The 27,782-nt window shown below is 41.0% G+C and overlaps 1 protein-coding gene across 4 annotated transcripts in view; it reads right to left on the bottom strand.

Moving 5' to 3' along the window:
* Nucleotides 1-9,568: 9,568 nt before the first annotated feature.
* The window catches only part of LOC129815721 (nuclear factor of activated T-cells, cytoplasmic 2-like), a 37,166-nt gene continuing 18,952 nt past the window's right edge, over nucleotides 9,569-27,782 (bottom strand). For 2 of the 4 annotated variants that reach the window (XM_055869785.1, XM_055869786.1), the window contains exons 7-10: nucleotides 25,318-25,373; nucleotides 22,850-22,982; nucleotides 21,917-22,606; nucleotides 9,577-12,350 (exon numbers count right to left, since the gene is read on the bottom strand). In XM_055869785.1, coding sequence (XP_055725760.1) covers nucleotides 12,301-12,350; nucleotides 21,917-22,606; nucleotides 22,850-22,982; nucleotides 25,318-25,373 — 929 coding nt within the window. In that variant the 3' untranslated portion in view covers nucleotides 9,577-12,300. Of the gene's footprint in view, nucleotides 12,351-14,751; nucleotides 22,607-22,849; nucleotides 22,983-25,317; nucleotides 25,374-27,782 lie in introns of those variants that run through there. The other 2 variants (XM_055869787.1, XM_055869784.1) reach the window with 2 other exon arrangements.

Raw genomic sequence — 27,782 nt, 5'->3', positions numbered from 1 at the left:
AAAATTGTGAAAACTGAAAAGTGAGTCTCTATCCAGATCCAAACTTGTATGCAAGTAAAGTACATGTTGGATAAAACATGTCATGACAGGCCTGATGGAAACAGCACATTTTGTCGGTAAACTTTCCAAATGTCGACAAAACAAAATACACTAGACAACGTGGCATCTTGTGTTGGTAAAATTAATTAGGCGAAAAATGCCGGTGGAAACGCTTTAATGCGCAAGTATTAATACATGAATAGTAAAGGCCCTGTGCACTACTTTTCTGAAAAAAATGATATACATGTATTTGAGTGTTTACCAGCATTTGTAACTTGAGTTTGATAATTATCTGTACAAAACAGTTAATCTGATAATACTTGTGGAAAATAAAAATACTTGCTTGATATATGTTTTCCAGTTTCTTGAAATACTTGGCAAATGCAATTTATTTCTATTTGAAAACTGAAATAGTCTATTCATTCCTTTTCCATTTTAGTTGAGTTTTTATCCAGAGCAAATCATACTGGTCCCCTGTGGGAATCAAACCCACAACCCTATCATTGCAAACACCATGATCTACCAACTGAGCCACATCATCACAAACCACTTGATGTGTCAATGTACTCAATTACTGTATTGTGCATTGTTTATTGTCATGGTGATAGAAAGTCTACAGGTACGAACCTAGATGACCAGCCTATGTAAAATATAGTAAAGTACATTCACATTAAGTGGTTTTTAAGGATGTTAAATTAATACTGCACAAAAAGTGGTTCTTTCCACCATGTTATTTGATCAAGAAAAATATTTAATTTGATATGGATGTTTTGTGTCTTTGCCCATAAATTTGCACCTTTTGATGTAAATGTTTGAGGACAGGGTTTTGTTCTTTCTGGATTCCGTTAGAATGACATCACAGAGAAAGAGACGGGGTTTTGTTCTTTCTGGATTCCGTTAGAATGACATCACAGAGAAAGAGACAGGGTTTTGTTCTTTCTGGATTCCGTTAGAATGACATCACAGAGAAAGAGACAGGGTTTTGTTCTTTCTGGATTCCGTTGGAATGACATCACAGAGAAAGAGACAGGGTTTTGTTCTTTCTGGATTCCGTTGGAATGACATCACAGAGAAAGAGACAGGGTTTTGTTCTTTCTGGATTCCGTTGGAATGACATCACAGAGAAAGAGACAGGGTTTTGTTCTTTCTGGATTCCGTTGGAATGACATCACAGAGAAAGAGACAGGGTTTTGTTCTTTCTGGATTCCGTTGGAATGACATCACAAAGAAAGGGACAGGGCAACAACTCTTATATTTCCAACTATTGAATCCTGCAATATACTGTTCTTAATTATACAACTACCTTTTTTTGCCAAAGTAGAGATGCTGAAAATAGCTACATACAGTGGGGCAAAAAAGTATTTAGTCAGCCACCAATTGTGCAAGTTCTCCCACTTAAAAAGATGAGAGGCCTGTAATTTTCATCATAGGTACACTTCAACTATGACAGACAAAATGAGAAAGAAAAATCCAGAAAATCACATTGTAGGATTTGTAATGAATTTATTTGCAAATGATGGTGGAAAATAAGTATTTGGTCAATAACAAAAGTTTATCTCAATACTTTGTTATATACCCTTTGTTGGCAATGACAGAGGTCAAAGGTTTTCTGTAAGTCTTCACAAGGTTTTCACACACTATTGCTGGTATTTTGGCCCATTCCTCCATGCAGATCTCCTCTAGAGCAGTGATGTTTTGGGGCTGTTGCTGGGTAACACGGACCTTCAACTCCCTCCAAAGATTTTCTATGGGGTTGAGATCTGGAGACTGGCTAGGCCACTCCAGGACCTTGAAATGCTTCTTACGAAGCCACTCCTTCATTGCCCGGGCGGTGTGTTTGGGATCATTGTCATGCTGAAAGACCCAGCCACGTTTCATCTTCAATGCCCTTGCTGATGGTAGGCTTTGTTACTTTGGTCCCAGCTCTCTGCAGGTCATTCACTAAGTCCCCCCGTGTGGTTCTGGGATTTTTGTTCACCGTTCTTGTGATCATTTTGACCCCACGGGGTGAGATCTTGCGTGGAGCCCCAGATCGAGGGAGATTATCAGTGTGTCTTTCATTTCCTAATAATTGCTCCCACAGTTGATTTCTTCAAACCAAGCTGCTTACCTATTGCAGATTCAGTCTTACCAGCCTGGTGCAGGTCTACAATTTTGTTTCTGGTGTCCTTTGACAGCGCTTTGGTCTTGGCCATAGTGGAGTTTGGAGTGTGACTGTTTGAGGCTGTGGACAGGTGTCATTTATACTGATAACAAGTTCAAACAGGTGCCGTTAATACAGGTAACGAGTGGAGGACAGAGGAGCCTCTTAAAGAAGAAGTTACAGGTCTGTGAGGGCCAGAAATCTTGCTTGTTTGTAGGTGACCAAATACTTATTTTCCACCATGATTTGCAAATAAATTAATTAAAAATCCTACGATGTGATTTTCTGGATTTTTTTTCCTCATTTTGTCTGTCATAGTTGAAGTGTACCTATGATTAAAATTACAGGCCTCTCTCATCTTTTTAAGTGGGAGAACTTGCACAATTGGTGGCTGACTAAATACTTTTTTGCCCCACTCTATATGAGCAGTAGATGATAATGTAGTATCAGTAGACAAAACATGAACCTGAACTAGTAAGTTACTGTTCTCTCTCTTCAGCTATGTGACAGCTTCAAAAATTACACCCCTGTCTAAGGTTCTGCAGCGAATCACAGCCAGCCGCCAGAGAAGCAAATGTAACCACAGGACATGTGACAGAGTTGATGGACACCCTATGTTCATCAATGGACAGAAAGTTCCACAGAATGGAATATAATCACGTGCTATCAGAAACCGCTGCACTTGACCCCAGGTTTAAGAAGTTAGCCTTCAGTGATGCCAGAGCGATTGATGAGGCTCTTCAAAGATTAACCTCAGCACCAGGGAGAAACAGCCCCAGCAATCAGCTGACTCAGGCACCAGGGCAACCGGAAGAAGAGGGATCCGATGGAGCAGAAGCACCAGCAGTAGTGCCACAAACTTCTGCTGTTTGGATGCTTTTTGACGAGATAGCAACTGGGGATGCAGCACGAAGGAATCCCTCAGCAGATGCCATAATGGAGCTCCGATCTTATTTGGAGGAGCCCCTCCTTCAAAGATCTGCAGATCCTCTGAGCTGGTGGAAGAACAAGGCCTCTGTCTACCCACGGCTTACTAAAGTCATGACATGGAGACTCTGCATATTGGCCACATCCGTTCCCTCTGAGAGGGTCTTCTCGAAAACGGGACAAATAATTACTGAGAGAAGAAACTGCATCAGCCCCTCGAAAGTGAGGCAGCTTGCATTTCTGAATGCAAATCTCTCATAAAAGCAAAATATGGTCAGCATTGCTGTGTGCTGCTGGTTATAACATGGCAATAAAGAAGAGAGAGAAAAGAGGGACCAGTTTAATGTTTTAAGTGGGATGCTGCAGTTTTGCACATTGTTATTTATTTTTCTTTGATATGGTGCAATATTATATTATTATGTTGTTCAGATTGTATTCGTTTTGAATTGTTACATTTATATGTACTTTGTTTATATATATTAAAAAAGTTATACTTTAAATGCACATATGTAATACCATCCTTATTTTTTACATTTATTTCAATTTGTGGGAGGCTGCACTTTTGCAAATTGTTATTTATTTTTCTTTGATATGGTGCAATATTCCATTATGCTGTTCAGATTGTATTCATTTTGAATGGTTAGATTTATATGCACTAAAGTTATACTTTAACTGCAAATGTTTAATAGCATTATTTTTCATAACAAACCAATGCATTTTTAAATACATTGTGGTTAAGGTAGAGTATGATTTAATTTAATAATGTAATTAGAATTGTTTTAACACCAATCATAGTCAAACTATCGCAAACTGTTTGACTTGAAAAAATACAAGGCCTTTTTTTTTTAAAGAGCCGTTTGGGAGCCAAAAGAGGCGGCTCTTTTTTTGTGAGCTGAGCCAAACGAATGCCCATCACTAATTCGGCGAATCCAACCATACAATTTCAAATAAAAGCTTACTAGGGCACTTACTCAATTCGTCATTCGTTCTTTTTACAGCACCAAACACAACATTGAGTGTTCGTGAGTTCAATGTAATTTGTATCAGGGCAAAAAGTATGATACAGCGCTAACATTTGCATCGGAAGTCAAGTCATTGTGGGAAGTCAAGTCATCAATCCGCTTCCTTTCTTAATTTAATGTGAATTCCCGATAAAGGGTTTCCACTAGTAACCATAACCACAAAGTCAAAATTGGCTGTTAAAACAAAAAAGTTATTTTTGGTCTTCATTTAAGGTTGGTGTTATGCATACGGTTAGCAGCATGGTTAAGGTTAGGGATAGGTTTAAAATAAGATTTTAAGAAGATAAATTGTAGAAATAGGCGGGGTTTATGACTTTGTGGCTCTAGTAACTACAGTAGGGCCTACCCTGGGAAACGTCGCCCTCTACTGTAATTTATTTTTACAATTTACATTTTAGTAATTTAACAGACGCCTTATTCAGAGGTATACAATTAGTGCATTCATTTTAACATAACTAGGTGAGACAACAAAGTATTTATCAGCAAAGTCAGTGTTAGTGGAAAAGGGACAAGTGCTTTGTTTGTATTCTTAAAAATAAAATACATACATTGAGGGGGTCGTCATGGGCGCCGTGCGAGTTATCTGAAGATAGGAGAAAGCTTGTTCCACAATTGGGGTCCCAGGAAAGAGAAGAGCTTTGACTCGGCAGAGCAGGAGCTGCACTCCCGCAGGGATGGGTGGGCCAAGAAACCAGAGGTGGCAAAACGGAGTGCTCGAGTTGGGATGTAGGGTTTGAGCATGGTCTGACGTAAAGAGGGCCAGTTCCCCGTTCTGCACCGCAGGCAAGCACCAGGGTCTTGAAGATGATGCAAGCTTCGACGGGGTAACATGGGGGGATTTAGGAAGGTTGAACACCATGGCTGCGCCATTCTGGATACATTGCAGGGGTTTGATGGCACATGCGGGGAGCCCAGCCAACAGAGATTTGCAGTAGTATATACGGGAGATGACAAATGCCTGGATTAGGACCTGCACCGCTTCCTGTGTGAGGAAAGGTTGTGCTCTACGGATGTTGTAGAGTACATGAAAATGTTTTTACCAAGAGATAATCTAACCAAAATGAGATGAGAGATTACAAAAAAATTGACAATGGAATGACGTTGGAAATTATATTAAGGTCTATAACATGCAAAAATTAGATAAGAGAAGAAGAAAAATGAGAGAGTGGAAAGATTCTGACAAAATGAGATGACAGATGAAAAAATTGAGACAGTGGAAAGAAGTTGTAAATTATATTTATAACATGCAAAAAATCACAATATTAGAAACGAAAGTCACATGAATACATATGGTTGAATGAAGGATTAGATAAACAGTTACACTGTATAAAACATGGTTGATTATATGTGATACAAAAATATAACGAATAGCCCAGTAAATTAAAATGATCAAATGAGCCTACAAGAGACATAATTATATTTTTCCTCAACAAACAGAACTTTACAGATCTCCAACACTTGATTGTAATTAGAATTCCATGCCGATGTAACAATACAGGTTCACAATACAAAACAAAGATATTTATAACTACCCCAAGATAGTTCATCTGTGACGTTTACAGTGGGAACAAATGAAGCATAGTGGACAGAACCAGCAAGGAGGTGGGCAAAGCCAAACACGAGCTAGCAAGATCCTATTGGCGCGTTGTAGCGTGTATTTGCATGTTTCTGTTAGGGGACGCCTCATCTGTAGAGTGCTCGTGTGCACAAACAATTCGCCCTTGCACTCTCTTCTAACCAACGCAATTTTGTAAAACTTTGGTAAAGCGTCAACTTTATAAATGTTAGTATACTGTGTTCGTAACAGAGTTTAGTTTTGGGAACTGAAAAATTGATTGAGATCAGATGTTTCATCAATGATAAAATTAGAAGACTGTCAGCCCAGTTTCACCTAGTTCCATCCTCTCACTACCCGCGACTAGACTTCCTCTCACTACCATATTTGATGGTGAGAAAAGGTTCTAAACGGATGCTTCAGCTTCATAGCCCCAGTGATGTGTCTGGGTTTCCCCTTCTGTCTGTGACACCAACACATCATCATCATTTTCAGAATTCACAGAATTCTCGAGATACGATTATTCATGGTTTAGTAAACAACCAGGACACCACGTTACTCAGTTTCTAAATTGTAATATCAATATTATATGGTATAAAAAAAAAGCAAATATGGAGAACGATCTTATATCATGTGAGCAGAATTCGGTCATTCTAAAATGATTGAAATACGTTTTTGTGAAGAAAGGTAGGCTATATCAAGGTAGGCGTATATGTTCAATTAGGCCTGATGGTTGGGTTATAGATACAGTGCCTTTGGAAAGTATTCAGACCACTTCCCTTTTTCCACATTTTGTTACGTTACAGCCTTATTCTAAAATGGATTAAATAAAACAGTTTTCTCAGCAATATACACACAATACCCCATAATGACAAACCGAAAACAGGTTTTCAGAATTTTTGCAAATGTGTTACAAATAAAATTTAAAAAGATCCTTATTTACATAAGTATTCAGACCCTTTGCTATAAGTCTCGAAATTGAGCTCAGGTGCATCCTGTTTCCATTGATCATCCTTGAGATGTTTCTACAACTTGATTGGAGTCCACCTGTGGTAAATTCAATTGATTGGACATGATTTGGAATGAGGTCGAAGGAATTGTCTTTAGAGCTCCGAGACAGGATTGTGTCGAGGCACAGATCTGGGGAAGGGTACAAAAACATTTCTGCAGCATTGAAGGTTTCTAAGAACACAGTGGCCTACATCATTCTTAAATGGAAAAAGTTTGGAACCACCAAGATTCTTCCTAGAGCTGTCCTCCCGGCCAAACTGAGCAATCGGGGGAGAAGGGCCTTGGTCAGGGAGGTGACCAAGAACCCGATGGTCACTCTGACAGAGCTCTAGAGTTCCTCTGTGAAGATGGGATAACCTTCCAGAAAGACAACCATCTCTGCAGCACTCCACCAATTAGGCCTTTATGGTAGAGTGGCCAGACGGAAGCCACTCCTCAGTAAAAGGCACATGACAGCCCGCTTGGAGTGCCAAAAGGCACCTAAAGACTCTCAGACCATGAGAAACAAGAATCTCTGGTCTGGTGAAACCAAGATTGAACTCTTTGGCCTGAATGCCAAGCGTCACATCTGGAGGAAACCTGGCACCATCCCTAAGTTGATGCATGGTGGTGGCAGCATCATGCTGTGGGGATGTTTTTCAGCGGCAGGGACTGGGAGACTAGTCAGAATCGAAGCAAAGATGAACGGAGCAAAGTACAGAGAGATCCTTGATGAAAACCTGCTTCACATCACCCAGGACCTCAGACTGGGGCGAAGTTTCACCTTCCAAACGGACAATGACCCTAATCACATAGCCAAGACAACGCAGGATTGGCTTCGGGACAAGTCTTTGAATGTCCTTGTGCGGCCCAGCTAGAGCCCGGACTTGAACCCGATCAAACATCTCTGGAGAGATCTGAAAATAGCTGTGCAGTAACTCTCCCCATCCAACCTGGCAGGGCTTGCGAGGATCTGCAGAGAACAATGGGAGAATCTCCCGAAATACAAGTGTGCCAAGCTTGTAGCTGTAATCGCTGCCAAAGTTGCTTCAACAAAGTATTGAGGAAAGGGTCTGAATACTTATGTAAATATGATATTTCAGGTTTTTATTTTTCATAAATTAGCAAAAATTCTAAAAAACTGTTTTTGCTTTGTCATTATGGGGTATTGTGTGTAGATTGATGAGGGGGAAAACATTTTTTGAATACATTTTAGAATAAGGCTGTAACCTAACAAAATGTGGGAAAAGTCAAGGGGTCTGAATACTTTCCGAAGGTACTGTAGATAGATAGATAGATAGATAGATAGATAGATATTCCCAAGCATCTAATAACGTCTCTCCATTGGTTGATGAGATTAATGTGTGGGAGCCAATCAACTGTATTGGTTGACACTCTGCCATACAGTTCCTCCTGAAGGACCTGAAAGATGAAGCCGTCAAGCCCAGTGCTGAAACAGCTTCAAGTGGCCTGACTCAGGATCTAAACATGGGCTGTGATGCCCATAATGACTGCTGTTTCCACCCTGCTCTGAGCTGGTAAGGATTTTGCATCAGTTCATTTTGTGTAGAAAGAGATAGCAAGGTGCTAAATCAGGCCTATAGACATAGTTACTGTAGGATGTCATTACTTAGCAATTTAACCAAATACAAAATAGCCTACATATTAAATTATTGTTTTATGCTTGAGCTACAGTATATGTGGAATGTGCATCAGTTGAGGCTCCTTCCATCTCCTGTACAGATACGGAGCCCAGTGCCTCCACCATCTCCTGCCTATGGGAACATCTCTTGGCATTCAAAAAAAATTGACGTCTCATCTACTAGTGACCTGGTCTCTGAGCTATAATTTGATTTTGATGAGGAATTCAAACCTCGACAGAAGGATAGTTTGTCCATCATTTCTGATTACCACCTCACCAGAACCACATAGGCAGGTAATGCAATGGACGTCAAGAACAACGGTTCTTACATTTATGTTCATATCACACGGCAAGAGAGGAAGAGACCGTCTGCTTCCAAGGCCTCTGGAGACTATTTGTATAGGGATAGAAAAACACAACAATAGCCTGCTATCCTGTTATTCACCACTAGTACTCTAGGCCATTACTCAAATGTTGCTCACCAGATTTGTATAAGCTAGATTTAAGTTTTTGTTTATTTATAATCTTTTTTAACCTTTTTTAAACAGGAGAAGTACCTTCCAGCATATGAAACATTCAAACCCAAGGATGAGCTGAGCGATGGTGCAGGTACCTGCAAGAAGCAGCCACTAGAAGGCAGAGGGGAACGTAGACGTTCTCAGCCAAGGGGAAAATACCTTCCTTTCAATCTACTGCATCTGATCACCCCTCGTGGTTCAGCCCTGTTTAGACAGCCTCACTTTGTTGTTCATTGGAGAACCCCTCGTGGTTCAGCCATGTTTAGACAGCCTCACCTTGGTGTTATTGGATAACCCCTCGTGGTTCAGCCATGTTTAGACAGCCTCACTTTGTTGTTCATTGGAGAACCCCTCGTGGTTCAGCCCTGTTTAGACAGCCTCACCTTGTTGTTATTGGATAACCCCTCGTGGTTCAGCCATGTTTAGACAGCCTCGCCTTGGTGTTCATTGGAGAACCCCTCATGGTTCAGCCATGTTTAGACAGCCTCACCTTGATGTTCATTGGACAGGGGTGTAATATTAAACTACAACCAACAATCGTTAGAAGTCTTATAGAAAATACAATAAAATGTACAGCTGTGACGAAATTTATCTGACGCCTCCCGAGTGGCGCAGTGGTCTAAGGTACTGCATTGCAGTGCTAGCTATGCCACTAGAGATCCTGGTTTGAGTCCAGGCTCTGTCGCAGCCAACTGCGACCGGGAGACCAATGGGGCGGCGCAAAGTTGGATACAATTTTTGGTATATTTGATTACATTAAAAAGTCATCATCCAGAAGAGGTATGGCACCTTTGGTAGGGTTGGGTTATGTCCAATTAGATTGACTGCATTGGTATTACAAATCAATGGAAATCTGTGATTGCTACATCCATTTTTGGACTATAAAACTCATGACATATAGACATTGATTTATTTCGAGATCCATTTAATCAACAAACAATAAGATTTTAAATATATATTTGAATGACAGGCAGACTAAATAAAATAATAAAATAAAAAAATAAAATGAAATTGCCAACATGACAGAATAAAATATGTTTCTCAATCATATTCAGTTTTTTTCATAATTTTCTTAGTAATTACAGACATTTTCATGAAGTTGTTTTTATTTACAATTACAAAAGCTTACATTGAGGCTACATACATGATTACACATGATAAAATAATAAAACTGTTTAAAAGGTAGCCCATGGTCAGCACACTTATTGAAATCCGGCACTGCATACCCCTAACTGGATACCATCTGCATCCACAATACAGTATATACAGTACGATGTTGGTGAAAACGCACTTTGGCTCTTTGGTGATGAAATGTAACATATCCTTAGCATTATATCAAAAAAGTTGGATTTGTACGTAATACATTCGATAATGAGCACCGAGCTATGTTGGCATAGGTGTGCAGGTTTCTTTTAACAACTTTTGAGGATTTTACATTTTGTGGTCGTCATCTTTAAAGTTGTTTCCGCGGGTCACAAAAATCTAAATTAGCATGACACAAACTGAATTAAATGTTAAAAGGCTTTGAAAATTAAAATGTTTGGTATACGCTCAGTGGCGTGTATTCATGAATGCCAAGGGAAGCAAGGCTTCCCCAAATATTTGACCAATACATCGTTCTTCTCTCTGTGTTTTCATAATTTTCCTTCAATTCGCAAGTGGCTGAATCTCACCGGAGAAATCTCATCTGAGTGAGGGAAACAGCGCCCCTCTGTCTCAGTATGTATCGCCCATGTATCTGATGCTGTCTGGAACAAAAGAGTATAACATGTTGACGCTGTAGCAATTGATTAATTGATGCCAGCAAGCATTTGGCCTCCCTTGATTAAAAAATAAAATAATTAGCCAATCATCGTTGAGCTAAGCTCAACTGTGGGTTGTTCTGGTGCAGCAAAACGCCCCCCAAGGGAGGCCAGTTTAGATTTGGCTTCACACCAATCAAATCAGATCTTCTGGATCGCTTGTGTTGATGTACGGCAGTAGCTAGCTTGCTAAATTGGCCCTTTCCTAAGCCATGGATGGAGATGTGGATTTAGACTTGTGGTTTTGACTTAATTCTCTGTACAGGCCAATGACGGCGATTCTGATCAAACCATAAATGAATATGTTGTGCCACTGGCCTGAGATGATTTAAGTTCAATATGTAGCCTAGATGTAGTCTAGTAGGCTCACATTAACTAGCTAGCTAACTTAGCTGGTTCATTGTTGCCCATGCGAGGAAGTTAGACTAGCAAGCATTTTAGCTAGGTAGCCTATGACAACAAAACTAAAAGTATACAGTATGACAGAGCCCTAAACCGTTGTGCCAACATGAAAGTGAGGAGGATGGCATTGGCGTTCAACTAGTCTACCAGTAGGGGGAGTCCACATTTTTTGTTTTACTTCCATGCGCACACACACATACATACACACAGACTGACAGAAATCAATACCATGGACAGCCACATGATATTTAGCAACATTGATTGGACTAAATCATTTTTGGTATCTTTAAGTTTGTTTTCAGTGTATTAAACTAAGCATAAATAGCCTTGTTGATTTGATGATGTTTAAATGTTTAAGTTGAAATGGTGCTGAAATAGCAGAGGCAGGGCTCTTTTTGTCTTTGTGCTGACTTGCGGCATCTCTGTGGTTCTAAATCAGTAGAAAACATTAACTTGCTTGACTATGCTGCAGGCGATATAACTGTTTGTTGCATGCAATATTTGCTTTGTGGACTTCACTGGACAGATGTTGCTCTCCGGTTTTGTGAAACAAAAGTATGTGTAGTTGAATTTATTCCGCCACTGTGTGACTGTTGTCTTTTTGTTGTCATGGGCCTTATTGTATATCACGGTGGCGTATGAACGAATGGGTTATAGAGCAAACAACGCAATTATCAAAACGTAGGTTGTAAAATGACTTTTTTACTTTCTTGGCTTGCTCAGGGATTTTACCCACTCACCGCTTCTGGTACACACTCAGTGAAATCTTCAAAAAATAACAGGAAATTCAAATTAATATGAAAAGCATATACTAAAATATGAAAATACAATGTCTTCTCAAAATCGATATCCATCTTATCTCTAAATAGTTTTTTGTCCCAATGGGAAAGTGAGCCTGTCAGGTAGCCGGTAGCCCAGAGTCCAGCCTAGCTGATCCAATGCAATTTTCCTGATTTTTAACTTTTTTGATTTTTTTCTCTGGCATCCATTGATTTAGTCACCGTAATTCTGGCCATCCTACAAGGGTAAAAACTCCAATAACTTGTGAACATATTATGATAAAGATATGAGATTTGGACCATTTGTTTTCTTAGAGGATTATCTACACAATTAACATATTATTCTACCCATTTGTCAAAAGATGCGATTTTGACTTAACACCCTATATACAGTACATATGAAGGAGGGCAATCAGACAGTAGAATGACGTCATGGCCTTTCTGGAGCCCGTGTGATTGTTGGTCACAATATAGATGCTCTTTACTGCTCGTTACTGCGGACAGTCAGATCATTCCTTATGATGTCATTCACTGGAGAACAAGAAAGTGTGGGATAATGGTTAGGACAGTGTGTAACACATAGGCCTGTAGTACTTCTAATGGTGTACTGCCAGTTTACAAATCGCATTGACACTTATGCTCCACAAGGTGTCATATCACTGTTTTTTCCCAGCAACCACAGGCAGAGATCATCTTTGCAACAGGTACTCACTTTATTTGGTAGTGCTTCCTGTTTCTGTACTAAATAAGATCAAACGGAAACTTCTCTCTAGAATGTACAGATGTATATGTGTTTTCCGACACCTACAGTATAAGCTAACCAAAGGCATTGTTTCCATGTTAAACCACATTCTGTAGCAAACTAACTATTATAATGTATCAGCCCTGGGTTCAAATACACATGTATATGAGTATCTGGTATTTAAAATACTTTTTTCTGTGTATTTGAGCATTTTCAAATACACAGTCCAAAACAAGTACTCTTATTTGAGTATTGGAATGGTAATTTGTAAAAACGAAATACTCTACCAATTTGTATTTGAGAGTATTTTCAAATGCTTATTTCAAATACTATTTTAAAATACCTGGGTTAAATGCATGGAAGTGTATTTGGGTCAGTGTATTTTAGTATTTTCAAATAAGTGAAAGTGTATTTCCAAAAACATTAACAGAATTGAGCTTTTTCTTGGTTTCTTTTTAATGAATTGTAATGGTTATATATTGTCATTGATGTGTTAATAAAACAGAATGAATACATTATACTGTAATGTATTATACTGTAACGTATTATACTCAAACATATGGCCTTTTTCTTTTTGCCTACTAGAGTCCTCACCATATTTGAACAGTAAAGCAAACATTTTAATACTAACAATTAATACTTTTTTACTCTCCAGCATTTTAGATTTGAGATGAAATTATGAATATGAGGTCACAGTACAAGTTTGTACTTGGTATAGTGATTGCATGCAATGGATATGGGATCAAATATACTTCTGACTACTTCTTTAAGTGAATTTGTCCATGTACTTATGACTTCTCCAAATGGGAGGACTAGATACATGAAGTGCTTTTACTTCTAAACGGTAAATCAGATATTTATGAAAATTGCCTCAAATAAAAGGTGACACTGTACTCTTGATCTCAAATCCAAAATACTGGAGTATAGAGCCAAAATGTAAAATGTTAGCTTCACTGTCCAAATATATATGGTGAGAACTGCATGTCAATTCTGTCCAGATCACATGCTCAACTTTATTTTATTTACCTCTGAAAAGCAATGAATCATAAATGAACACACAAGTCTCTGCAATATTCAACACAATACACAAATAACTAGATGTAATGGCAGACTTCACAACATGTAGAGTTTAGTCATGACGAAGGCTTGCTAAATCGTCATTATTTGAATGCCAAAGCACATTTAGCGACTAGGGGAGTCTAATTGTATCCATTCTGAAATGATCGATAGCGTGTACTCTCACTGACCTTGCCAGGCTTAGTGTCTGTTCACACACAGATAAACAACTTCAGCTGACTTTTAGCTGGGGACTATTTAAAGCTTTGACCCACATAGCTGGACAAGCAAGGGAAAGGGAGCATCCACAAAAAAAAGTGTTACTCTGAATCCCATATCAACCCCTACACTCTTCCACCCTGCCTCCTGGGTCATATGTGTCAAACTCATTCCACGGCAGGCCGAGTGTCCACCCTTGTACTTGACACGTACAAGAGTGTCCACCCTTGTAGTACAAGAGTGTCCACCCTTGTACTTGACACGCTAATTAGTGTTACAGGTTTCGGTTTTTCTATTTTCGAGGTAGCACACACACGTAGGGAGCACCGATTTGTGTCACCTTGTTAGTAAGAATGTGTTACACCTGTGCTGGCTTGTCCATCTCGTTAGTCGGAAGGTGTTTCACCTGTGCTGGCTTGTCCATCTCGTTAATCGGAAGGTGTTTCACCTGTGCTGGCTTGTCCATCTCGTTAGTCAGAAGGTGTTTCACCTGTGCTGGCTTGTCCATCTCATTAGTCAAAAGGTGTTTCACCTGTGCTGGCTTGTCCATCTCGTTAGTCAGAAGGTGTTTCACCTGTGCTGGCTTGTCCATCTCGTTAGTAGGAAGGTGTTTCACCTGTGCTGGCTTGTCCATCTCGTTACATCGTTACATCTCTTGTCCATCTCGTCACACACACACAGCGCCGACAGAGATGGCCGCCTCGCTTCGCGTTCCTAGGAAACTATGCAGTCTCTTGACAACAAGGTTGATGAAATCCGAGCAAGGGTAGCATTCCAGAGAAACATAAGAGACTGTAACATGGCTCACTCGAGACATGCTATCAGAGTCGGTACAGCCAGCTGGTTTCTTCACGCATCGCGCCGACAGAAACAAGCATCTTTCTGGTAAGAAGAGGGGGGGGGGGGGGGGGGGGTATGCCTTATGATTAATGAGACGTAGTGTGATAATAGCAACATACAGGAACTCAAGTCCTTCTGTTCACCTGACTTACAATTCCTCACAATCAAATGTCGACCGCATTATCTACCAAGAGAATTCTCTTCGATTATAATCACAGCCACATATATTTCCCCCCAAGCAGACACATCGACGGCCCTGAACAAACTTTATTTGACTTTATGTAAACTGTAAACCACATATCCTGAGGCTGCATTCATTGTAGCTGGGGATTTTAACAAGGCCAATCTGAAAACAAGACTCCCTAAATTCTATCAGCATATCGATTGTGCTACCAGGGCTGGTAAAACCCTGGATCATTGTTATTCTAACTTACGCGACACATATAAGGCCCTCCCCCGCCCTCCTTTTGGAAAAGCTGACCACGACTCCATTTTCTTGCTCCCTGCCTATAGACAGAGACTAAAACAGGAAGCTCCCGCGCTCAGGTCTGTTCAACGCTGGTCCGACCAATCTGATTCCACGCTTCAAGATTGCTTCGATCACGTGGATTGGGATATGTTCCGCATTGCGTCAAACAACAACATTGATGAATACGCTGATTCGGTGAGTGAGTTTATTAGCAAGTGCATCAGCGATGTCGTACCCACAGCAACTATTAAAACATTCCTAAACCATAATCCGTGGATTGATGGCAGCATTCGCACAAAACTGAAAGCGCAAACCACTGCTTTTAACCAGGGCAAGGTGACCGGAAACATAACCGGATACAAACAGTGTAGCTATTCTCTCCGCAAGGCAATCAAACAAGCTAAGTCCCAGTACAGAGACAAAATAGAGTCGCAATTCAACGGCTCAGACACAAGAGGTATGTGGCAGGGTCTACAGTCAATCACGGATTACAAAAAGAAAACCAGCCCTGTTGCGGAACAGGATGTCTTGCTCCCAGACAGACTAAACAACTTCTTTGCTCGCTTTGAGGACAATACAGTGCCACTGACATGGCCCGCTACCAAAACCTGTGGACTCTCCTTCACTGCAGCCGACGTAAGTAAAACATTTAAACGTGTTAACCCTCGCAAGGCTGCATGCCCAAACGGCATCCCCAGCCGCGTCCTCAGAGCATGCGCAGACCAGCTGGCTGGTGTGTTTACGGACATATTCAATTAATACTTATCCCAGTCTGCTGTTCCCACATGCTTCAAGAGTGCCACCATTGTTCCTGTTCCCAAGAAAGCTACGGTAACTGAGCTACACGACTACCGCATTGTAGCACTCACTTCCGTCATCATGAAGTGCTTTGAGAGACTAGTCAAGGACCATATCACCTCCAGCCTACCTGACACCCTAGACCCACTCCAATTTGCTTACCGCCCCAATAGGTCCACAGACGACGCAATCGCAATCACACTGCACACTGCCCTAACCCATCTGGGCAAGAGGAACACCTATGTGAGAATGCTGTTCATCGACTACAGCTCAGCATTTAACACCATAGTACCCTCCAAACTCGTCATCAAGCCTCGACCCCGCACTGTGCAACTGGGTACTGAACTTCCTGACGGGCCGCCCCCAGGTGGTGAGGGTAGGTAACAACATCTCCACCCCGCTGATCCTCAACACTGGGGCCCCACAAGGGTGCGTTCTGAGCCCTCTCCTGTACTCCCTGTTCACTCACGACTGCGTGGCCATGCAGGCCTCCAACTCAATCATCAAGTTTGCAGACGACACTACAGTGGTAGGCTTGATTACCAACAACAACGAGATGGCCTACAGGGAGCAGGTGAGGGCCCTCGGAGTGTGGTGTCGGGAAAATAACCTCACACTCAACATCAACAAAACAATGGAGATGATCGTGGACTTCAGGAAACAGCAGAGGGAGCACCCCCCTATCCACATCGACGGGACAGTAGTGGAGAGGGTAGTAAGTTTTAAGTTCCTCGGTGTACACATCACGGACGAACTGAATTGGTCCACCCACACAGACAGGGTGATGAAGAAGGCGCAGCAGCGCCTCTTCAACCTCAGGAGGCTGAAGAAATTTGGCTTGTCACCAAAAGCACTCACAAACTTTTACAGATGCACAATCGAGAGCATCCTGTCGGGCTGTATCACCGCCTTGTACGGCAACTGCTCCGCCCACAACCGTAAGGCTCTCCAGAGTGTAGTGAGGTCTGCACAACGCATCACCGGGGGCAAACTACCTGCCCTCCAGGACACCTACACCACCCGATGTCACAGGAAGCCCATAAAGATCATCAAGGACAACAACCACCCGAGCCACTGCCTGTTCACCCCGCTATCATCCAGAAGGCGAGGTCAGTACAGGTGCATCAAAGCAGGGACCGAGAGACTGAAAAACAGCTTCAATCTCAAGGCCATCAGACTGTTTAACAGCCATCACTAACATTGAGTGGCTGCTGCCAACATACTGACTCAACTCCAGCCACTTTAATAATGGAAAAATGGATGTAAAAATGTATCACTAGCCACTTTAAACAATGCCATTTAATATAATGTTTACATACCCTACATTACTCATCTCATATGTATATACTGTACTCTATACCATGTACTGCATCTTGCCATCTTTATGTTATACATGTATCACTAGCCACTTTAAACAATGCCACTTTCATATGTTTACATACCCTACATTACTCCTCTCATATGGATATACTGTACTCTATACCATCTACTGCATCTTGCCTATGCCGTTCTGTACCATCACTCATTCATATATTTGTATGTACATATTCTTCATCCCTTTACACTTGTGTGTATAAGGTAGTTGTTGTGGAATTGTTAGGTTAGATTACTCGTTGGTTATTACTGCATTGTCGGAACTAGAAGCACAAACATTTCGCTACACTCGCATTAACATCTGCTAACCACGTGTATGTGATAAATAAAATTTGATTTGATTTGATTTAGTCAGAAGGTGTTTCACCTGTGCTGGCTTGTCCATCTCGTTAGTCAGAAGGTGTTTCACCTGTGCTAGCCAGGTGATATTTAAGAGTGGCTGGCCCAGTGCTCCAGTGGAGCTTGAGAGATGTTGGGAAAGCTATACTTCACGGCAGCTGAGGTGCAGTTTCGAACCGTTTAAGTTTGAAAGAAGGCTGATTTTTGTTATTATCCCTGTTTGTTTCGCTCCATATTCTTTTTACTCCCTGTCCTAAGTTGTTGTGGGTTTTTCTTTTAGTTTGTCTTTTCGGGAGGCAAACCTAGTGGGCATGGGTGTCTTTTAGAACCCCTTACTAGTGGCTTTGCCAACATTCAGTTGGCACCCACATGGGTGCCTTTTCAGAACCCCTTTCTGTTATGTTTTCGTAGTCAAATGTATTTTTCTTTGTTAGTTCCCTTTGTTGTGAGCGACACTGAGTTTGTCTTGTGGGAATGTAACATTAGTAAGGAACTCCCCTCACCTGGTTGTTTAGGTCTTAATTGAAAGGAAAAGTCTAAAACCTTCAGACACCCCAGTCTAGGTACTTGTAGATTTAAGAGAACTGAATAAGTGTAAGTAACACCCTGGTAACTCCCTCTTGCCCTCTGATACACTAAGTGGAATTGTCACCATATTACTAGCTAGGTTTCCATCCAATTGGCAACAGTTCTTCATGTGAATATCAAAAATCTGCATAACGAAAATATGCGCATTTTCCCACCAGTGGTTTGTTTCCACCAAGCGGACTTGTGTATAAAAATCAGTGCGTGATGACAGTGCACATAAAATGTACTTTTTCGCTTAAGTTTTCAAGTACCAAATAGAAATCTGAAGTTCAAAGTGTTTCCATCACATTTTGTCACAAACTGTTGTGTTAAATAGTAAATGTCTCTACTCTAGTTTTGGCACGTGCTCTCTAGCCAACAGCTCACAGATGCAGTGTGGGTTGGCTAGTCTACATGAGACTATTATGGATAATTATGGAATATTTTTATTTGTCAAATGGCAGTCAAGCATCGAATATGTCATCAGAATCAAACTCTTGATATTTATTGGAAAGGAGCATCAAGATCACCGTGCACTTTTACCACCCTGTGAAGTTCATCATAATTAAATTAATACAGTGGCTTGCGAAAGTATTCACCTCCCTTGGCATTTTTCCTATTTTGATGTTTGGGGGGTTTCTATCATTTGATTTACACAACATGCTTACCACTTTGAAGATGCAATATATTTTTTATTGTGAAACAAACAAGAAATAAGACAAAAAAACAAAACTTGAGCGTGCATAACTATTCACACTCCCAAAGTCAATACATTGTAGAGCCACCTTTTGCAGCAATTACAGCTGCAAGTCTCTTGGGGTATGTCTCTATAAGCTTGGCACATCTAGCCACTGGGATTTTTGCCCATTCTTCAAAGCTGGGCAAAAGCTCCTTCAAGTTGGATGGGTTCCGCTGGTGTACAGCATTCTTTAAGTCATACCACATATTCTCAATTGGATTAAGGTTTGGGCTTTGACTAGGCCATTCCAAGACATTTAAATGTTTCCCCTTAAACTACTCGAGTGTTGCTTTAGCAGTATGCTTAGGGTCATTGTCCTGCTGGAAGGTGAACCTCTGTCCCAGTCTCAACTCTTGAGGTTTCCCTCAAGAATTTCCCTGTATCTTAGTGCCATCCATCATTCCTTCAGTTCTGACCAGTTTCCTATTAGCGCCGATGAAAAATATCCCCACAGCATGATGCTGCCACCATCATGCTTCACTGTGGGGATGGTGTTCTCGGGGTGATGAAAGGTGTTGGGTTTGCACCAGACATAGCGTTTTCCTTGATGGCCAAAAAGCTAAATTTTAGTCTCATCTAACCAGAGTACCTTCTTCCATATGTTTGGGGAGTCTCCCACATGCCTTTTGGCAAACACCAAGCATGTTTGCTTATTTTATTCCTTAAGCAATAGCTTTTTTCTGGACACTTCTGGAAAGCTCAGCTCTGTGGAGTGTACGGCTTAAAGTGGTCCTATGGACAGATACTCCAATCTCCGCTGTGGAGCTTTTCTCTCCTTCAGGGTTATCTTTGGTATCTTTGTTGCCTCTGATTAATGCCCTCCTTGCCTGGTCTGTGACTTTTGGTGGGCGGCCCTCTATTGGCAGGTTTGTTGTGGTGACATATTCTTTCCATTTTTTAATAATGGATTTAATGGTGCTTCGTGGGATGTTCAAAGTTTCTGATCTTTTTTTATAACCCAACCCTGATCTGTACTTCTCCACAACTTTGTCCCTGACCTGTTTGGAGAGCTCCTTGGTCTTCATGGTGTCGCTTGCTTGGTGGTGCCCCTTGCTTAGTGATGTTGCAGACTCTGGGGCCTCTCAGAACAGGTGTATATATACTGAGATCATGTGACAGTTCATGTGACACTTAGATTGACTACTGAAGGTAATTGTTTGCACCAGATCTTATTTAGGGGCTTCATAGCAAAGGGGATGAATACATATGCAGGCACCACTTTTTATTTTTTTTAATTTTTTTTAAACAAGTTATTTTTTTCATTTCACTTCACCAATTTGGACTATTTTGTGTATGTCCATTACATGAAATCCAAATAAAATATATTTAAATTACAGGTTGTAATGCAACAAAATAGGAAAAATGCCAAAGGGGATGAATACTTTTGCAAGGCACTGTATGTAGCCTAATAAACTGCATAGTTTCCCGAGTCATAGTCAGGGGACCACACACCAAATCATTGCATGACTCCAAGTTTACTTCGGTTAGTATATCAATATTTGGCATGAAGGCGTTTCCACCACCATTTCTCGCATCATACATTTTACCGAAACAAAAAGATCACACCATGTCGAACGAACAAATGATCTCTCTCCATTTCAAAAATGATAATGAAACTTCCTGTTTCCATCACAGCTGTCATGATTTTTTTATACGTTGTGACTTTACTCACATACGAACTGTGGATGGAAATGTGGTTACTCATAGCTATCCAATCTTTCAAAAGGATACTTCGGGATTTTGGCAATAAGGCCCTTTATCTACTTCCCCAAAGTCAGATGAACTCATGGATACCATTATGTCTCTGTGTCCAGTATGAAGGAAGAGAGAGATAGTTTTGATAACTACCGTTAACGAAATGCCTGGAAGTCTATGGGTATCTATGCTAACGCAACCTCAAACTGTACGCAAAGACATACACATGGTATACATAAGTTCATCTGACTCTTAGGAAGTAGATAAAGGGCCTCATTGCCAAAAACTCCAAATCTAGTGTTGGGTCTAGGAATTGATGTGATGCTGAGGGATTCAGAGTAGAAGACCCTATCCCTCCTCTGTCAAGGCCCAAAGGCTGGGGCAGTTTATAATGGGAGGCTACTGCTGGCACACATTCACATACTGACCGTTTTCACATGTGCTCTACACACACACAAAACATGAAGGTTCCTCAAGGGTTCTTTGGGAAGGGTGATGGTTCTATGTGGAACCCTTGTTGCACTTCAATGGTTCAACCTCCCATATTTTAGTGATAATGTATGGGAGGTGGCTTACTTGGATATTTTGTTGCATGGTTTGCTCACAGCTCTTTTTGTGCAACCTCGAATGAGAGTGTCATTCCAGTTTACCTCAAGTGTTGTGTTATGCCATTACATATTACATATGACTATGGCCAGTGACGGTGTCTTGTGGTTATTTATAGATCCATTCTCCATAAAGGTTCTATAAATAACCATAAAAAAGGGTTGTAACCATTGCAAAACACTTTTTTGGTACTATATATAACCTTTTTTAATGGTTCATTATAGAACCTTAGGAAAAAGGTCCTTTACAGCACCATACAGGTTCCATTTGGAACCTTATGAGCGTGGTTCTTTTATTGAATCTTAAAAACCGGCTTCCGCTATGGTTACAAGACAAAGAACCCCTATCTGGTACTATTTAGAACGTTTGTTTGTGTGTGTATATGTTCTGTTTATGTTTGTTCATCATCTGTATCTCCTTTGTACAAACTGTAGTCAAGCTTAGGGATATGACTAAATTAGTTTCCTCTTTCAAACATATCAGAGTCTCTTTGAAGATGTTGCTGTGCACTGTATATCAGTATAGTCCATCTCAAGTTCCAGCATCAATAACCATTTAACCATACACATTGTCACGAATTCAAAACAACAAGTTAGAGGAGCCTGGAGTACAGTACGTTTCTGCAGTATCCAATATGTTTTGTACTAACTCACCATCATCCAGATAGGCTTGGTTCAGGTTTTCTTGCTTCGCTGTCACCTTCCCAGGGACTGGCCCACTCTGGCTCCCTGTAGCGGCTGGACCTCTCTGGGTCAGGATGTGGCTGTGTTGTGGTGGAGACCTGCTCAAGACAGGCACCACCGTGTGCATGAAGCCCTGGTACTGGCCTTCTGAGGAACAGGCCTCTGGCGAGTCACCAACCTTCCATAATGAAGCTGCAGCCCGGTACCCATCACCCACCATGGTGGCGTGCTGGTGTTGGGCCAATGGGACAGCTACGTTGACAACACGCTGATTGGTGGCCGAGCGAGAGGGGTGGAAGGATTGGGACGCTTGGCTGGAGTAGTGCTGGGTATAGGACATCTGAGATGGGGAACCACTGTGCATCATCACTGGGTGGTGGTTCATATCTTGATACAGAACAGGGGTGCTTCCCAGGCTTCGGCTTTTACTGGGGTAATAGACAGATGGGTCCTGTGGTTGATAGGCATTGGGATCGTGATGGCTTGCAAGCTGGCAGGATGCCAAGGATGTCATGCCAGCCACTATGTGGCTATGAGGGTTGAGATGGCTACTGGGGGTGTGGTGGTAGGACTTGGATGACATTCCTAGGATTTGGGAGACAGCGCAGCCCAGCTGGCCAAACTGGAAGTCATCTACGGGTTCCGTTTTAATGGCGGGAACTGAAAAGGACATCAAATCTAAATCAGATTTTGGATTATAATTAACAGTTGGTGCTCAAAACAAGTTAAAGGGATAGTTCACACACATTTAAAAAATGACACATTGTCAATATGTAACTTGGCTGAACTATTCCTTCAACTAGTAATCAATCCGATAGTGATGAAATTTGCAATGTAAGGTGTGGCCTTATCCAGTTCTAATGATGACTAAAAGATGTAAGGATAGAGCAAGGATGGACTCACCGGTTAAAGGAGTGTAGGTGAAGTGCTGCGCCTGACTGCGTTTTCTCCTCCCGTTGATCACATAGAAATTGACTTTAGCCGCGTGATGTATGGTGGGATCTCGATACGGAGGGATCTCCACAAACAGCATGCTCTAGATATAACATATGGTGCAGATGAACGTCAATCAGTCATTTGTCATAGAGAGTATCACTGGGCGACGGTAAGGACATATCTATACTAAGACTGTATGACATTATGTAGAAGAACATTGACAAGGAAAAGTACACTGTTAAAATGAAGTGCTTTGTAACACCACAACTAGTGGCAACTGAGCTACCACCAACTTGAAGAAGAGAAAACCATATCTTTGCTGGAGTATTGAAACACATCCTCCTGAGATGTTCTGAAACATTACATGGTGTGTTGTAACACCACTTAATCAAGTGTTGTGCAACACCTTGCCAGGGACTGGCAGCACTAACAGAAAACATTGAAAACACTATTTTGGTGTTTCGAGTCCTGTTTAGTGCAGAATTAGATATCTTCTATTTTGGTGTTGTTTCCACTCTCTAAAAGCTTCTGAACACCATTATGATATTTTAAGTCCCATTTAGGGCAGAATTAGATCTCTTTTTATGAAGTGTCTTAAAGCTTACATTTTTGGCCGGCATTGTCAAGTACAGTGTTCAAACAACCAGCACTAGCTGGAGGTTGAACTGCAAGAATAGAATGTCGGTTTTGATATGCGTTCATCATGGCACAACAAGCTTCATACTAATATACTTTTATCCCCTTCAAACATGCATACAACATTGTTTGAAAGAATCAAAAAGTCAACTTATTTTTTTATTACACACAATCATGTGGCAAGATAGGAAAAGCAAGGTGGTTAAAACCAAAGACTTCCAATGAGTTCAATCCCTCAATGTTCTCTCTCAGTCTCTTTGGTTATCCTCATGAAAGAAATTGAGCAACTGTCATGACTTCTGCCGTAGTTTGTCCCTCTCCTTGTTCGGGCGACGTTCGGCGTTCGACGTCACCGGCCTTCTAGCCATCGCCGATCCCCTTTTCATTTTCCATTTGTTTTGTCTTTGTTTTACACAACTGGTTTCAATTCCCCAATTACATGTTCATTATTTAACCCTCTGTTTTCCTCAGGTATTTGTGCGTGTTTGTTTATTGTAAGTTCGGTCCGATGTTTGTGGGCTTGGTGTTACTTCATGTATTTAGAATTTTTGAGTCAAATTCCTTTTGTTACTCATCTCTGCTGTCCTGCGCCTGACTCCTCTGCACCAGCTACACCCAGATCCTTACAACAACATATTATTTTGGATGTATTCTAACATTATTTTAGTAAAATTAAATTAACAAATCATTGATTTTTTTAAATTTTAATTAAAACATATTTTAACACTTCATTGAGTCAGTTGTGAAATGACAGAGGGGATACAGATAGGTGGGAGAAACAGACTGAAGGGTTGTAGCAGGGAATTTAACCGCGGTCTTCGGTGTGGAAACGGGTGACGTGTCTATGCCGGAGGCGTTACCGCTAGACCACAGGCTCTGCACCACTTGCATTCATTTTTATTAAGTAGGCCTATATGTTGGTCCATTTAAATTCACCCCAGAATAATTTTTTACATTGTGGCTGTGGTTGATTGAGTAAAATTTGAACTAAATGTACCATCTTACTGCCCCTCCTGTTTCTAATCTGTCTTAATAAAGCGTTGAACAAATAAAGGTGGAATTTCACAAAAAAATATTGATATTTAGGCTATAAACTAGTAGCATTTGTAAACTATTGGTTGTATGAGAAAACACAGTGTTTGTGTTTTGATGCTGACTTTTACATGCACCGAAACCGTAAAAAGTGTTTTCACAACACTCTCTTAAAAACATCAATATTCAGGTTGAAGAACCACTTTGGGTGTTTCAGAGTACTTCATTTCTGTTTTAAAGGTGCAATATGCAGAAATTGCTCCGCCATTTCCTGGTTGCTAAAATTCCAATTGTTTGCCTTATTTCAGTTTATGTGACAAAACAAGCAATGCATAGTGTAGAGAATCATTGTACCATCTAAACTGCTGTGAAATATATTTTCAATAACCACAAATATTGTATTTTCAGCTGTTTGAAGCTGGTGTACAAAAACTTAAGAATGGGAAGCATAGAAATAGCGCACATAGAACAGATCTACCACTCCTTAGAGTTGCGTTCAATGAGAATGATAGATCTTTAACTCACATGTCTATGTGAATTTGGTCGGGTCACCCAAAAAGTTACATATTACAGCGTTAAAACACATTCAGTGTGTCATAACTCTTATATTGGGTTTAGATTGAAACACCCTCCAAACACCAGATCTCAGCTTAGGTGCACTACTTCTCATGGTTTCACTACACAGTCATGGTGTTTTGAGACTTTCTATTTTTACAGTGTAGGAGTTAGCTAGTACTGTTGGTAAAGGTGATAGGACGGTAACTCACTTTCTGGCTCTTGTCTCGGTCTACTGTAGCTTCTGCTTCCCAGATTTGTAGCCCGTCTGAAAGAAAGACAATGCAGTGTACCTTAATCAGGAGGGGAGCAGAGATTGATATGAACAAACCATACAATAAGTAGAGAGGAATATGAAGGTAGGAATGTGAAGGAGGGAGTGTGAAGGCAGGAGTGTGAAGGGAGGAATGTGAAGGAGGGAGTGTGAAGGCAGGAATGTGAAGGCAGGAATGTGAAGGCAGGAATGTGAAGGAAGGAGTGTGAAGGCAGGAATGTGAAGGCAGGAGTGTGAAGGAAGGAGAGTGAAGGCAGGAGTGTGAAGGCAGCTAGAAACTAGAAATACAATGTATTGTTATTATTTAAAATATAAGTATATAAAACAAGTTAGCTGGTGTATTTACAGTCAAATAGAAGCTTTAACATCCCACAAACACTCACCAACAAACACAAGTCTGTGTTGGTAGCATCAAACTTAACAATTACAAAAGCAATTGTCACAATGTTAAGCAAACATCTGTAAACCTATAATGGTGATGAGGATTTATATGAAAACCCCATATCCACCCCCATGTTCTTCTCAGAAACTGGTACGTAGGCAGTATCAGTAATGATTGCCATTGATCTCTGTTTTAGTATATTCCCATCTCAACGTTTACCTCCTGCTTACAGACCACGTTTTGAGTAAAGTGAGACAGAAACGTCTGTCTGCTTGGAGATGGTATCAATGTTTGTCTAACCACATCCTCTCGCACTAAACCACATGCTAAACAAGAGAGCAGTTTACAAGCTCATAACAGTGCCTTTATTCTGTACCCAGGGCTGGTTACCTAACACCTCTATGTTAGAAGACCCAGACCGTGTTACCTAACACCTCTATGTTAGAAGACCTTGTTACCTAACACCTCTATGTTAGAAGACCTTGTTACCTAACACCTCTATGTTAGAAGACCCAGACCTTGTTACCTAACACCTCTATGTTAGAAGACCCAGACCTTGTTACCTAACACCTCTATGTTAGAAGACCCAGACCTTGTTACCTAACACCTCTATGTTAGAAGACCTTGTTACCTAACACCTCTATGTTAGAAGACCCAGACCTTGTTACCTAACACCTCTATGTTAGAAGACCCAGACCTTGTTACCTAACACCTCTATGTTAGAAGACCTTGTTACCTAACACCTCTATGTTAGAAGACCCAGACCTAACACCTCTATGTTAGAAGACCTTGTTACCTAACACCTCTATGTTAGAAGACCTTGTTACCTAACACCTCTATGTTAGAAGACCCAGACCTTGTTACCTAACACCTCTATGTTAGAAGACCTTGTTACCTAACACCTCTATGTTAGAAGACCTTGTTACCTAACACCTCTATGTTAGAAGACCCAGACCTTGTTACCTAACACCTCTATGTTAGAAGACCTTGTTACCTAACACCTCTATGTTAGAAGACCCAGACCTTGTTACCTAACACCTCTATGTTAGAAGACCCAGACCTTGTTACCTAACACCTCTATGTTAGAAGACCTTGTTACCTAACACCTCTATGTTAGAAGACCCAGACCTTGTTACCTAACACCTCTATGTTAGAAGACCTTGTTATCTAACACCTCTATGTTAGAAGACCCAGACCTAACACCTCTATGTTAGAAGACCTTGTTACCTAACACCTCTATGTTAGAAGACCTTGTTACCTAACACCTCTATGTTAGAAGACCCAGACCTTGTTACCTAACACCTCTATGTTAGAAGACCCAGACCTTGTTACCTAACACCTCTATGTTAGAAGACCTTGTTACCTAACACCTCTATGTTAGAAGACCCAGACCTTGTTACCTAACACCTCTATGTTAGAAGACCTTGTTACCTAACACTTCTATGTTAGAAGACCCAGACCTAACACCTCTATGTTAGAAGACCCAGACGTTGTTACCTAACACCTCTACGTTAGAAGACCCAGACCTTGTTACCTAACACCTCTATGTTAGAAGACCTTGTTACCTAACACTTCTATGTTAGAAGACCCAGACCTAACACCTCTATGTTAGAAGACCCAGACCTTGTTAACTAACACCTCTAGGTTAGAAGACCTTGTTACCTAACACCTCTATGTTAGAATACCCAGACCTTGTTACCTAACACCTCTATGTTAGAAGACCTTGTTACCTAACACTTCTATGTTAGAAGACCCAGACGTTGTTACCGAACACCTCTATGTTAGAAGACCCAGACCTTGTTACCTAACACCTCTATGTTAGAAGACCTTGTTACCTAACACCTCTATGTTAGAAGACCCAGACCTAACACCTCTATGTTAGAAGACCCAGACGTTGTTACCTAACACCTCTATGTTAGAAGACCCAGACTTTGTTACCGAACACCTCTATGTTAGAAGACCCAGACCTTGCTACCTAACACCTCTATGTTAGAAGACCCAGACGTTGTTACCTAACACCT

The sequence above is a fragment of the Salvelinus fontinalis genome, chromosome 18, assembly GCF_029448725.1.
Source record: "Salvelinus fontinalis isolate EN_2023a chromosome 18, ASM2944872v1, whole genome shotgun sequence".
In the NCBI taxonomy this organism is placed as follows: domain Eukaryota; kingdom Metazoa; phylum Chordata; class Actinopteri; order Salmoniformes; family Salmonidae; genus Salvelinus; species Salvelinus fontinalis.
This window is presented reverse-complemented; position numbering and strand designations above follow the sequence as displayed.